General features: G+C 36.6%; 1 protein-coding gene and 1 pseudogene across 3 annotated transcripts in view; both read left to right on the forward strand.

Annotated features, from left to right (window-relative positions):
• ATRNL1 (attractin like 1) overlaps positions 1-13,211 on the forward strand; it is a 774,854-nt gene that overhangs the window by 514,919 nt on the left and 246,724 nt on the right. For all 3 annotated transcript variants that reach the window (XM_023240973.2, XM_023240974.2, XM_045040724.1), the window contains exon 27: positions 8,905-9,012. In XM_023240973.2, the coding sequence (XP_023096741.2) occupies positions 8,905-9,012 (108 nt within the window). The remainder of the gene's footprint in view (positions 1-8,904; positions 9,013-13,211) is intronic.
• Positions 9,484-13,211, forward strand: part of LOC102900330 — a 109,156-nt pseudogene continuing 105,428 nt past the window's right edge.

A 13,211-nucleotide genomic window follows, 5' to 3' on the forward strand; every position in this document is an offset into this window, starting at 1 on the left:
AAGAATCCGAATTTTAGAAGTTCCTTTAGTAATCTTCAATATTCTGCAACATCTTGACATATCTTACAGTTTTTGCTCACCAAGAAATACATGAGACTTTGTGGCTTTTAAATCCAGGTTACATAAGTACTTCATCCAACATCAGAATGTTCCCCATTTGTCTGCCACCAGTCTCCTGGTAGATGGTCTAGAAGAGTCCCTAATATTTTTTAATAGCATGTAAAACCTTACTGAAGAGAACCGGAAGAGTTACCTCTTATATATCCATTCCCCCAAAAAGTGTTCGCTACACAGTAGGAATTCAGTACAATTTTTTTTCAATGAATGAATGATCATAGCCAAACTTATTCACCAAGTAGATAAAGATATGAAAGAACGCTCTATCAAATGGTTCTAAGAATGAGCTTTTACAAATACAGAGAGAAAGAAAGGAAGGAGGAAGGAAGGAAGGAATGGAGGGAGGGAGGGAGGAAGGGAGGAAGGGACAGAGAGAGAAAGAAAGAGGAGGGGAGGGAAGTAAAAATTTCTGCCCCAAATTTAGTTTAAATCCTTTAAGATTGATCTTTTGGAATGCCAAGTAAAAAAGAACTTCAGAATCTGCTTTTGTTCCTTAATGAAATTTCTTGACAAGGCAGGAAGACTTTCCTGAGAATTATTTTCTTATTGCTGATGCATGAAGAGATGACATGCAGTCATACTTCTTCTTTCATTGGTGAATTAAATGAAATATGTTGCCAACTCTAAGATAAAAAGAAATACACGCAGGTATATCATCTGCATTATCAAAGTTTTGCATAGACAATTAACTATTATTACTAGATACAAATGATTTTCTTTTGAGAAAGTGTTCACAAGATGGAGTTCATAATTAACAGTCAACAGGCACACACACGTTGATGAAAACCAGGGATTGGCTATGCTGGGACATGTTAGCATTTCATTTAAAAAGAGAAATGAGGAAGCTACCAATTCTATCCTAACTTATTTCAAAATATTAAAAGAAATGTTAGAAATATTAGCAGTTTCTGAAGTGGATGTGGTAATTTGATAGAAATATTGTTTTGCTTTTCTTTGTTTTCTCCATACCACAAACAAGCTTGATCTTTCTAACCAGAATGATTCTACCAAGGTCTTTCCAATGATACAAAGCTTAACTGACTTGATAAACAACCTTGTGAATGTTTAAGACATAGGGGTGCCTGGGTGTCTCAGTTGGTTGAGGCTCAGACTCTTACTTTCAGCTCAGGTCATGATCTCGCAGTTTCTGAGTTCGAGCCCCACACCAGGCTCTGTGCTGACAGAGTGGAGCCTGCTTGCGAGTCTGTCTTTCTGCCCGCCCCCCCCCCCCCCATGCTCATGCTCTCTGTCTCTCTCTTTCCAAATAAATAAATAAACTTAAACAAAGATATAGCTTTTGTAGTAAGAAAAAATAAAATTTTGTAAAGGTTTAACCCTTTTAGATTAAACCTACTTTCCCTACAGATTTACAGTGACATATGTGTGTGTGTGTGTGTGTGTGTATGTGTGTGTGTAGAGAGAGAGAGAGGGAGAGAGAGAGAGAGAGAGAGAGAGAGAGAGGCAGTTGTCAGGTACTCTTTCTATTTTCTTGGCTTCATCTTCAATTGGGAAGAATTGTGCCCTGTAAGAAATACAGCTTTGGCTCCCATGATGTTTAATTAAGAATGCATAACCATGAATACATAAGAATAAGGAAGATCTATTATACTTTCTTTTCTTTAGCATTGCCTAAATTAACCTAAATAAAGACAGTCCATACATAAATGCCGCTACTTGTAAATGTGAGATAGATTTTCTTTAATTCCTGTCAGTAGAGAGCTTTTAAGACCTTATTATATGCAAATGATGGTGATACTATTGGGCCATATGCTTTGTGCCACTCTGCTCTTGATCATATTGACAATTTTTAGAGTTGCACGAGAGTTATTCTACATGGAAGCTGTTTAAATCAGTATGTAAGGCTGATGTAGAGGCAAAATCATTCAGTACAGAGTATATAGGTGATGTTGCATGTACAACCTCGTAAACACCAAAGCTTGAGAACCACTATGCTAGATGAAGAAATAAAAGGAAACGTTAGAAATAGTTGTTTGAATGTTTGAACCCATTCTGCTTTTAGGATATATTTCAAGTTCTTATCTAACAAATAAGGATACATAGAGAATCCTAAAGTAGTCTTGCTTTCAGTATTTATTCTGTTTTATTTTTAAGCACTAATAAATGTTGAGAGATTTGTCTGTTGAAAGAATTTAAGAAAATAGTGGAATTACATTCTGGTTCTGGATGAGGGGCCATTAGCTTCTAAAGACAGCAGTAAGTTAAATTATTGAATCAACTGAAATTACAAAAAAAAACTTTTTTGAAGAAAAATATTATCTATTAATGCACATATTTTCTGGTACTCATCTACTCATCCTTTAGAAGTCTATGGTCTACAGGTTGAAGAATCTCCATAAGGTCCTTTTCAGATCTAAGGTCCTTTTCAGAATCTATGAAGACTATGCTTCAGTCATACCAATTATATTCTAGGTGTTATCCACTGACAACAAAGACCTTCATTTACTGGTATTATTTAAGCCTTATCTTGGCCTTTTATATAGAGTTTTAGCTTTAATTTGAATGTGACTTATAACATATTTACTTTGAATTACCATATGTATAATCTCATGTATATTCACATATACACTTTCACATAGGCATTGACATTCATAAAATATATATTTATAAGCTTGCGTATAACCTATTAACATTTTAGAGGTAATATTAAACTTTATATTTTGGAAGATTTAGAAACATTTTCCACTTTTGCTTTCTTCTTCCTCTGGTCACAGGCTTCATGATAGGTAGGTTTCATTTTTGGCACATTATTGCCCAAACAACCCTGTGTACCTAAACAACCTACCTGGAAAATCTGCCATGGCCATTTGACAACTGATGATATTTGTCTTAAAATAATGAATAAAATTGAATAAACTTAAGGTGTAGTAGAATCTGCTGAATGACAAAATCCCTTCTGAAGAGTCACTGAAGTTTATTTTGCAAGTTAATACAAATTTGCAAAAATACCAGCTGACAAAGAAGTTTCAAAAATCACTGGAAATGAATATTTTGAATAAACTAGGTGAATACTTATGAAAAAGCTCTTAGAAAAATTTTACTTATTTTTTTTTAGTTTTTTTAACATTTATTTATTATCGAGAGACAGAGCATGGTGGTGGGGGGGAAGGGCGGGCAGATAGAGAGAGCGAGACACAGAATCCGAAGCAGGCTCCAGGCTCTGAGCTGTTAGCACAGAGCCCTACGCAGGGCTGGAACTCACAAGCCACAAGATCATGACCTGAGCCGAAATTGGATGCTTAACCGACTGAGCCACCCAGGCGTCCCAGAAAATTTTTATTTTTAAGTAAACAACTATTTCAAGAGTAACATAGTCCCAGTAGGTCAAAGATTGGAGAGGCCTAGAAAAAAGTAATTGAAGTAACCTGAACAAAGATGTTATGCCAGGCCACTCACTCCCAGGAAGTGCTCATACCAACTTTAGACTGGAAGACTTAGAAGCAGAAGATTCCCAATATTCTGAATAAGAGTTTGAGGCTTATGCCTTGTAGATTCAGTTGTATAAAATTAAAGAATATCATGCTTTCCTAATTTAAAGATAAAAAAAGAAATTGTGACTTCTCTTTATTGCATTGTACCATTCTAACAGCAAAAGAACAAAATTGATTGTTCGCTTATATTGCTTTATGTTAAATGTGTTTGTATTAATAACAGAAATGCTCTTTTTCATGAAATGTTGCTTAATCTCTAATTCAAATACTTTGTTATTTTAGTGTATAAGCTCAGGAGTAATGATTAAATCATTTTGACTGCTCCTTTTATGCCTTTCCAAAATCTTAGGGATAGAACTGCTATTAAAAATATAAATGCATTATGATGTCTTTATGGCCATTTTTTCATATTTGCAATAAAGTAAAAATATGAAACCTGGTATTTATTTGTTGGATCCACAAAATTGTCCCATTCTAAAAAAGTAAATATCTACTTACTTTGGAGGATAAGGCATAAATTCTAGAATATCAGGGGACATATGCTTTTAAAGTCTTAATCATAATTAAAATTAGTTTTATCATAACTTGCCTTCACTCACATTTGGATGATACATGTTTTCATACTCTAAGTTACTCATTCATGTTCATTAATCAAATACTATTGACTACCAACCAAATGCTGTGGGAAATAGAAAAACAAATAAAAATAGATTTTTTTTTCCTTATAAAAGATTTCAGAAAAGCCTAAACATATAATACATACTAAAATAGTAAATAATTCATAGATGGGATGATCAATTCAAACTTGGGGAAGGGTAGAAGGACTTTTGGAAGTGGGGAAAAAAGATAGATAGAACCTAGACATAGGAGGGAGACACGAAGACAATTGGGGACAGTTACTTTTTTGTTTGTGTAGTGTTTAAAGATTATTATCCTCAAATCAACTACAGAGTTGTATGCCTTTGGAATGGTTGGAAAGGTGGTTAATATGAACTTTGAAAAATGATGCAGCATTTGAAATAGTAGTATTGAATGGAAAAATTAGATCTACATTAGATAGAATCAGGGACTGTTCTTGACTGCCATATTTAAACCAGGATTTTCACATTATTTTTAATTTCATGGTTTGTTTTATAAGACATTTTGAATAATAAAAGTTATTATAGACAACAAACATGACACTAAGAGCATCTCTTTCATTTTTAAATTTTCTTCACAACAGTGTTTATGGCAGCATGATTATAATCTAATGTATTATGGTCAATTTGTTATTTTGGCTTTATCTTTCTGCTGAATAATTGGCGATAGCAGATTAGTTATAAAACAGATCATCTGTTTTATGGCTTCTTATTGATGTACAAAATGTTAAACTTCATTTTATATAAAAATCACAATCACAAAATAAATTATTTTTCAAAAGTTCTTAAGAAAGGACTCTACATTTCCTCCTAACTTTTGGGTTGAATTTTTGCCATTCTTTGTCACAATAGCAGAAAGTAGTCCCAAATCTAAGTTCATTTTACATTTTCCAACTGTCTCATAAATTTGCAACATTTGTTAAAAGGGAGAGCGTAGCAGAATGTGTCATGAGCACTGAAGAAAACCCGCCTGTGGTAGTGTGCCTTCTTCAAAGACAAAATCAGCGCTTGACATTTAACATAATAACTGCACCAATGAACACCTACTGAGCGTTCTCAGGGTACCAGCCTCTGTGTCAAGCGGTCCGGGTGCGGTAGCTCCTTGGTGCATTATCCCTTATGAGATGATTGTTATTCCCATTTTGTGGAGAGAAATAGTAAGTGTTAGAAATGTCCGAGTAGTTTTATTATGGTCCAAGAGTTTGTGGATGGAGAACCTGGGATTCAAAACGAGTCCTCTGAGGTATCAGTGTAGATATAGGCACTATTAATAACCCAGCTATACAGATGAGCAAAATTGAGGCTTAGAGAGGTCTAAATAATTTGGTTAAGCTCCAACAGCTAATAAGTGGAAAAGCTGGCATTCAGACACAGGTCCTTCTAACTCCAGAGCCCTGTTATATTTCCTGTCAGCATCTGTGCTAAATCTTGACAAAGTTTATGTTGTGAGCATGCTGTTTACATCTTCTTTGCTCTGACACAGAGGGGACTAAATTCAAGAAGGAATGCATACAGACGTTAGCTGGCAAGAAGGAGGACATTGATAAGGGTATGGCTGAGACCAGAGCTTAGTAGCAAAGAGAATCTCACTTTATTCCACTTCATTATTGTAGAGCCATCACATCCAAGCAAGAGTGTTTCATGAGCAATGATTTACCTTTCCTGAGTTTCAATCAGAATATTTGCATTCACTTTCTGAAGTCAGAAACTGAGTATGTCAACCAGAGTCCTGGAACTAGTCCTCTACTAAGTGGCCCAGAGAGAATTCATTTGGCTAATTCCCTATGTGTATCCTTTATGCTATTTTGTGCCCTGATTATTTTTTTTAAAAAATTTTAACATGTATTTATTTTTGAGAGAGAGAAAGAAGCGAAGAGGGGCAGAGAGAGAGGGAGACATAGAATCTGAAGCAGACTCCCCACTCTGAGCTGTCAGCACAGAGCCCGACATGAGCTTGAACTCACAAACTGTGAGATCATGACCTGAGCCGAAGTTGGGGGCTTAACCGACTGAGCTACCCAGGCGCCTCCTAATTTTTTTTTATCATGTCTTCTTTTACAAACTATAGTGTTACGGTCTTGAGCAAGAACAATGTTTTTCTTCTGCTTTGCAAAGCAGAACTTTTAAAAAGTGATGGAAATTCAAAGCTCCGAAGACAGATTGGAATCTTTAAAAATACCTTTGTATTCTAATTTTTTTAAGTGAACGAAAGTAATACTCACTGATTTTTTCTTTAGTATGAGTGTTGGGGGGTCACAACAATACGTTACAGTCCAGAGAAGTCTATTCTTTGTCAAAGATAGTGAATTTGGGATATTTATAGATTTAAATTATAATTTGTGGTATTACATATTCATTGACTATATTTTGTAGACCTTTTACTTTTAGAAGTAGGGAAAAGGTAAGCTAAAGTAACAGAAGCTGTTCATTTTCTTAAAACTTTTAATTATATGGCATGTGGTTTGTGTTCTGAGGAGAACTAGTACAAATGAAGAAACTTTGGAATACAAAGTTAGAAAATTGTGTTCAGGAGTCCCTGGGTGGCTCAGTCGGTTAAGCACCTGACTCTTGATTTTGGCTCAGGTCATGATCTCACAGTTTGTGAGTTCAAGCCCCAGGTTGGGCTCTGAGCTGACAGCGCAGAGCCTGCTTGGGATTCTCTCTCTCTCTCTCTCTCTCTCTCTCTCTCTCTCTCTCTCTCCCCTTCTCTCGGCCCCCCCAGCTTGTGCATGCTCTCTTTCTCACTCTCAAAAATAAATAAATAAACATTAAAAAAGAGAAAGAAATAAAGAAAGAAAATTGTGTTCAAACCCAAACTAAAATTTACAGTTTTCTCAAGGCTTTTTGTCCATTACCATCAGAAAAGTAGTTTGTGTATTTGCATATGTGCGTATCTCTGTGTGCATCTGTGTGTATATTTTTATCGGCGAGACAAAGAGCATGGTGTCTTCTACACTTAGTGCCCCTTGGCATTTGAAGTAGTATTATGTTTGCATTTTGTGTAGATAAAATGTTCAGATCTATTGGCCAATCCTACGAGAGGCACAAACAAGACTCTATTTTCCAGCAGCTGCATATTTAATAATACCTTTTTAGGTTATATTAAATGAATAATTCGGTAGCTTAGACCATTTACTTTTTACTTTGAGTACATGTTTAATTGTCTTCATTGATTTTAAGTATATTCTAAGAGCATAAATTATTACTCACTAATAATTGTATTTTTCCTGTTCCATCAATATTGGCATGCGGATGTTCTCTTTTTAATAATAACAAAACAAGGCCTTAAATTGTATTTTACTTTATTTATTAAAATTTTTTAATGTTTATTTAATTTTGCGAGAGAGACAGAGACAGAGCGTCAGCAGGGGAGGGGCAGAGAGAGAGGGAGACAGAAACCAGAGTAGGCTGTAGGCTCTGAGCTGTCAGCACAGAGCCAGACGCGGGGCTTGAACTCATGAACTGCCAGATCATGACAGGAGCCAAAGTTGGATGCTTAACTTACTGAGCCACCAAGGCGCCCCCTATGTTTTAGATGCTCATTTCATGAACACTGTCACTGCTAGGTTATAAGTGTTAAAACAAAAATGTTAAATAATAAACTGCCATAAGGTATTGGCTTTTGTTCCTTCATCTTTTAAAGGGAATTTAATGAATGATGCATCACAGTGCGACATACATTTACATTCAAATGCCATTTGTTAATGTTTTCAGTTAATGCCAGTGAATCTTTAAAAATCTCTGTGAATAATGAAGCTATTCATTGTGTTCAAGGATTTTGCCTTTTTCAGTGATAGGATTTTCTTCTCATTTGAAAGAGTATTTAATTGCATCGCTCATCCACTTTTAATATTTAATAATAATTTTATTAGCTGTGTAGAATGAGAAGGGCAAGATTTGCAATATCTGCTGCTGGTCATCAATTTTTTTCTTATCATGACTTAATGAATATTATAATTACAAGGAAAGGCAGAAATATAAATTAGCTCGGTAGTTGGCTGGGACTTACTAGTTTATTGGTTTTAGCTTTTGGGTAAAGCCCAGAGTAGGCACAAGGAAGAAGAAGCAAATATCTGGGCGTGGTTTAGACACCTTGGCACAAAATTTTTGCAAACTGCCAACCATTCCTCACTTTAAATAATGAACACAGAGGGTTTGAATCAAGTTATAAATACTGTCATTGGCAATTCGTGTTGATTCCATTGCAGTTGACGGGGCGTCTTGATGACTTCTCACACTTAGCCTTTGTAGGAAGATGTTTCTTTAATCTCTGTTGATGCATTTTGAAACTTTTTGTTATCTTTTCTTAAATATTTTTACTGTTATTTACTTTCAGCTAAGACAAAAGCTGCATTACTTGGAGTAGGAAACCTTGGCATAGCCATCATCACAGTAGCACTTCTTACTGAACCCCTCAGCTGGAGTTTTCAAAATGCTTTTGAGTACATTTCATTAGGTCTGTGGGAGAGAGGTCAGGGGGAAAGTTCTCTCTGCAGGTCCCATACGTTTAAAGCCTCTGCGGATTTATGACCCAGGCCCTGGGGAGAAAACAAATTTTCATTTTTGGGATCTAGCTGTAGGTCTGTGTATCAGATGATTCCTAAATTTTGAGTACCATTTGTTCAAAATGGAACCAGATATTGTTGAATTTCATGTATTTTTAAGCCTATTTTAAACAAATCATTTTTACCCCCCTCCAGCAACTGCTTCGAGAACGACAGCAGATGGCCAGCCGTCCCTTTGCGTCTGTTGATGTAGCACTGGAAGTAGGAGCTGAACAAACGGAGTATCTGCGAGGGCCAGTGGAGGTAGGACCGGTGGTGCAGAGAAGACCACTGTGATTTGCATATTTATATCGCTTCTCTAATCTGCATCTGCTTGTGCAGCCAAATACAGTCTGATTATGTCGAGTTGACAAGATTCAGCTACATATGTTATGCCACTTCCAAGGCACATAGTTTTAATGGTATGACACGAGCTGTAACAGAAGCCACTGGAGAATCTATTAGCTTAGGCAAGAGTGACAGACTGCTCACCTGGCAGCCTTTCTCTGACAGATAGGAGCTGAAGGAATTTAAGATACAGGTATGATGGAAGAAACAAAGCACCTATATTTAGTCCTTGGAGTGCCCAACGCCTTTTCGTTAACAATTCACATTTATCTTTATTAATGAAGTTGACTATAAAAGGTGGGTGGAGTTGAGTTGCATTTTAATTACATAGTTTCCTTTTTGAGTGTTGAGAATTGCAGAATATTGTGAATGCTTTTATTTGTAGCAATGGCGGTATTAGTATATTCTTTTATTGCAAATGCAGAAATGGAGTGTGGTGAAGGAGAAATCATTATGTGCAAGTAAATGTAGAACTGGATTCCTGAAATAATGCATGGAACATTCTCTGAAAATAATAGCCCACAGAGAGGAAAAATCCACCGATTATGATTTATGGTTAATGACTAATCAAAGCATTTTGAGGCCTAGTAATGGAGTTGTATGCTGATTATTTTTTATTTATATTTCACGTATGGTAAGGTGTTTACACAGGAACATTAAGAAGCGCCGTAGGGTTGAAAATTGTATTCCCTTTTTTGAAAAGTGCCATTATGTGACTAATTTCATGTTGCTATTTTCAAATCATGCTTTTCTTCAAGGAAAGCAAGGGATATAAAAATAGACTCCTCCGAAAACCCAGGTAGAAATATAATTGATTCTGTCTATAGCATTTTGGTTATTTTGGAAATAAATTAAACAACTGAATCAGACCTTGTAGATGTTATACAAAGAGCTGGTTTTTAGAGGACATTTCTCTGAAATTTTTTTTTAGCTGTTGTGCACTTGAGTTTTTACTCTTCTAGATCACATGTTGCAATGGAAGCTTAGAACATTAAGAAATTTATATGTGTATCTTCCATTGTTACTTGGGCAGAAATTAGAAGAGAGAATGATTAAACGCAAGTTACAGTAAGTGCTCTAATTTCATGCTGGCCCTTTGCCTCGCACACCTTAGGACAAGATCTCTTAACAAATAGTAAACCTCAACTATTTGAATCCAACTTCTTTTTCTCCTCATCTATTAAAAAACATTCTAAAACACAAGTCACAAGAGAAAAATGAATATAAATAATACATACATAGTCCACAGAGGAAAAGGACCAATCAAAGAACCAGAAAACACAAACTTACAGAATAAATGTAATTAACATACATATGCGCCACCAGAGTGTGTCAGTTTCTGCTTACTAGCGCTCAACCCTGTATCGTTAGGTGTGTGTGTTCATAATCATTCCATTTCTTTGTTTTATTTTTTTCCAAATTTAATTTCCTTCTTTATCATTGTCATTTTTTAGCATTAAATGTTATTTAAAATTTCTACCTCTCCTTTCTTTTAGTTCCTGTTTGCTAGTCCTTCTAGTTACTAGAGGACTCGTTACTAGTCCTTCTTTTATTCTTTTATTTCCAATCTGTTTCCTTTTGTTTTATTACCTATCCCTTGTAGAAATGACCATTAACTTTTTATTTTGCCACTCATTCTGTGAGTCTGTCTTTTGATTAACTGCCTGAATCTATTTACACTGAAAATAATTACTGTTCTCCCAACATTTGTTTTAGCTACTCCATTGTGTGTCTGTGTGTACGCATTGTTCTTGTTGTCGCTACCCTTCTCTTTTTCCACGTCTCTTTTGGATAAATTGATTTCCTTCCACTAAACAGAGTGTTACATATTCTATTTCTGTGTTTCTGATGGTGACCCGTTACTTACCAAGATTCATAGCGATGGTTATTTTCCCTATCGCCAAAAGTGTATTAATACACATTCCTGCCCTGCCTGTCTCAAACAAAATTAATACATTAGCGTGCTCTCAACTCCCTCTGTCCCTCCTACCTATGTTAATACAGTTTGGAAATTTTAATCCAGATATTCTGGGTGTACTTTTTTTAGTGTGGCATGTTTAAGTAACGATGAACGATCTTCACCCTTCTTTACTCTGTATATCTACTTGCTTACTCATACATTTCTTTATATTTCACTATAGTAAATCCTCCAAGAGATTCTTCATTTATTTACAATTTTTTTTAATGTTTATGTATTTCTGAGGCAGAGGGAGACAGAACATGAGTGGCGGACGAGCAGAGAGAGAGGGAGACACAGAATGTGAAGCAGGGTCCAGGCTCTGAGCTGTCAGCACAGAGCCCGATGCAGGGCTTGAACTCACAAACCTTGAGATCATGACCTGAGCCGAAGTCGGTAGCTCAATCAACTGAGCCATCCAGGCGCCCCCTCCAAGAGATTCTTTAAAGAGAAATTTTATGTGGCATAATCTTTGAGACTTCAGATGCCTACCAATATGCTTATTTTGTCCCCACATGTAAATAACAGTTTAATTGGATATAAAATTCAAAGTTCTCTTCTTCAAAACTTCAGAGGCATAACTCTTTTGTCCCAAGTCTGATGTCAGTTTGATTCTTTGTCCTTTGTAAATGGTCTCCATTTCCTTTTCTTCAATCTTTCATAATTTTCTCTTGTTTCTTAATGTTTTTAAATCTCTCTCTGATATGTGTCCATATTCTCCTGTTTGGCAATCTATGCCCCTTTGAATCTGCAGGCCTATAATTTTATATAATTCTGACTAATCTTTGGTTACTGTTTCTTTAAATATTTCTTACCATAATCTGTCCTGGAATTGCTATTAGATGCTCTTGATACTTCTTCTATCATCTATATTTCTGAACGTTTTCTCATTATTTGTTCTCTTTTATTTCTTCTCGATGCCTCTCGGAGCATTCCGCCACCTGCCATTCCAGATCGTCTTTAGATGTACCCTTTCTGCTATTTCGCCCATTCATTGACTTCTCATCACCAATGATGTATTTTGTTGTTAATAGCTACAGTTGTTTTTTTCTTCATAACTACTTGTCGATGTTTCATATTTCGATTACCCTCCCTTATCTTTCTGAAACCATTCGTTATATTTTATTTAAATGTTGTTCCTTCTTTCCTTGTGCTTACACTCTTCAGAGGTCTCCTTTTTTCTTTTCTATGTATACCTGTTTTACTTTAGGTACTAAGATCCACTTAGGAAGAGGGATAAAATTCTTGACTCTCCATTGTGCTCTTTCAAGCAATTTAGTGGTTGGGTATGAGGCAGCTGTCCGTAGTGTATAACCTGGGTTCAGTCACCACTGCTCATTTGCCATGGATGTCCCTTTTACTAAGAGAGAACTTTCAAATACCTCCTTTCCAAGCATTATTCCCCTCAGATGGTAGCCTCCCTCTGATGTAATCACAGGTACTCAGTTGAAGAGGGAGAAGTGAATGCTTAGGGGTTGTCCCGTCTCCAACATGCATGGCTCTGGGATTCTGCCCCCCGCCCCCAGATGACCTCTAAAGCTACTCTAGGGGCACCTGGGTGGCGCAGTCGGTTAAGCGTCCGACTTCAGCCAGGTCACGATCTCGCGGTCCGTGAGTTCGAGCCCCGCGTCGGGCTCTGGGCTGATGGCTCAGAGCCTGGAGCCTGTTTCCGATTCTGTGTCTCCCTCTCTCTCTGACCCTCCCCCATTCATGCTCTGTCTCTCTCTGTCCCAAAAATAAATAAACGTTGAAAAAAAATTAAAAAAAAATTTAAAGCTACTCTATCATTAGTTTGCAGCCTTGTGCTGACACGGGGCTGGTTTCTGTTGCTTTTCTGCCCCCCCCAAAAGGTGACATAGGCATCACCTATCCAGACACTGCGGATAGTGGGGCCTCTCCTAGTGCAGGCCACCATTTACTTCCCACGAGAGGCCTAACCACCTACCTTTCCAACTGTTTCTTCAAGAACATTGCTGAGTATGTTCTGACCACTGGCATCATCCCTATTCCTTATATGTGATCACTGTGTTTAAACTCAGGGGAAGAGACAAGTGACTCATTCTGGTTTATGATTTGTTGGCTGCAGGACGATGTGTGCAAGTGCTTTGTATCCTTTAAAGCATTCTACTAATGTTGGGAGTCTTGTTATTTTTCTCAT

This window comes from Felis catus, chromosome D2 (assembly GCF_018350175.1).
Source record: "Felis catus isolate Fca126 chromosome D2, F.catus_Fca126_mat1.0, whole genome shotgun sequence".
NCBI classification, from domain to species: domain Eukaryota; kingdom Metazoa; phylum Chordata; class Mammalia; order Carnivora; family Felidae; genus Felis; species Felis catus.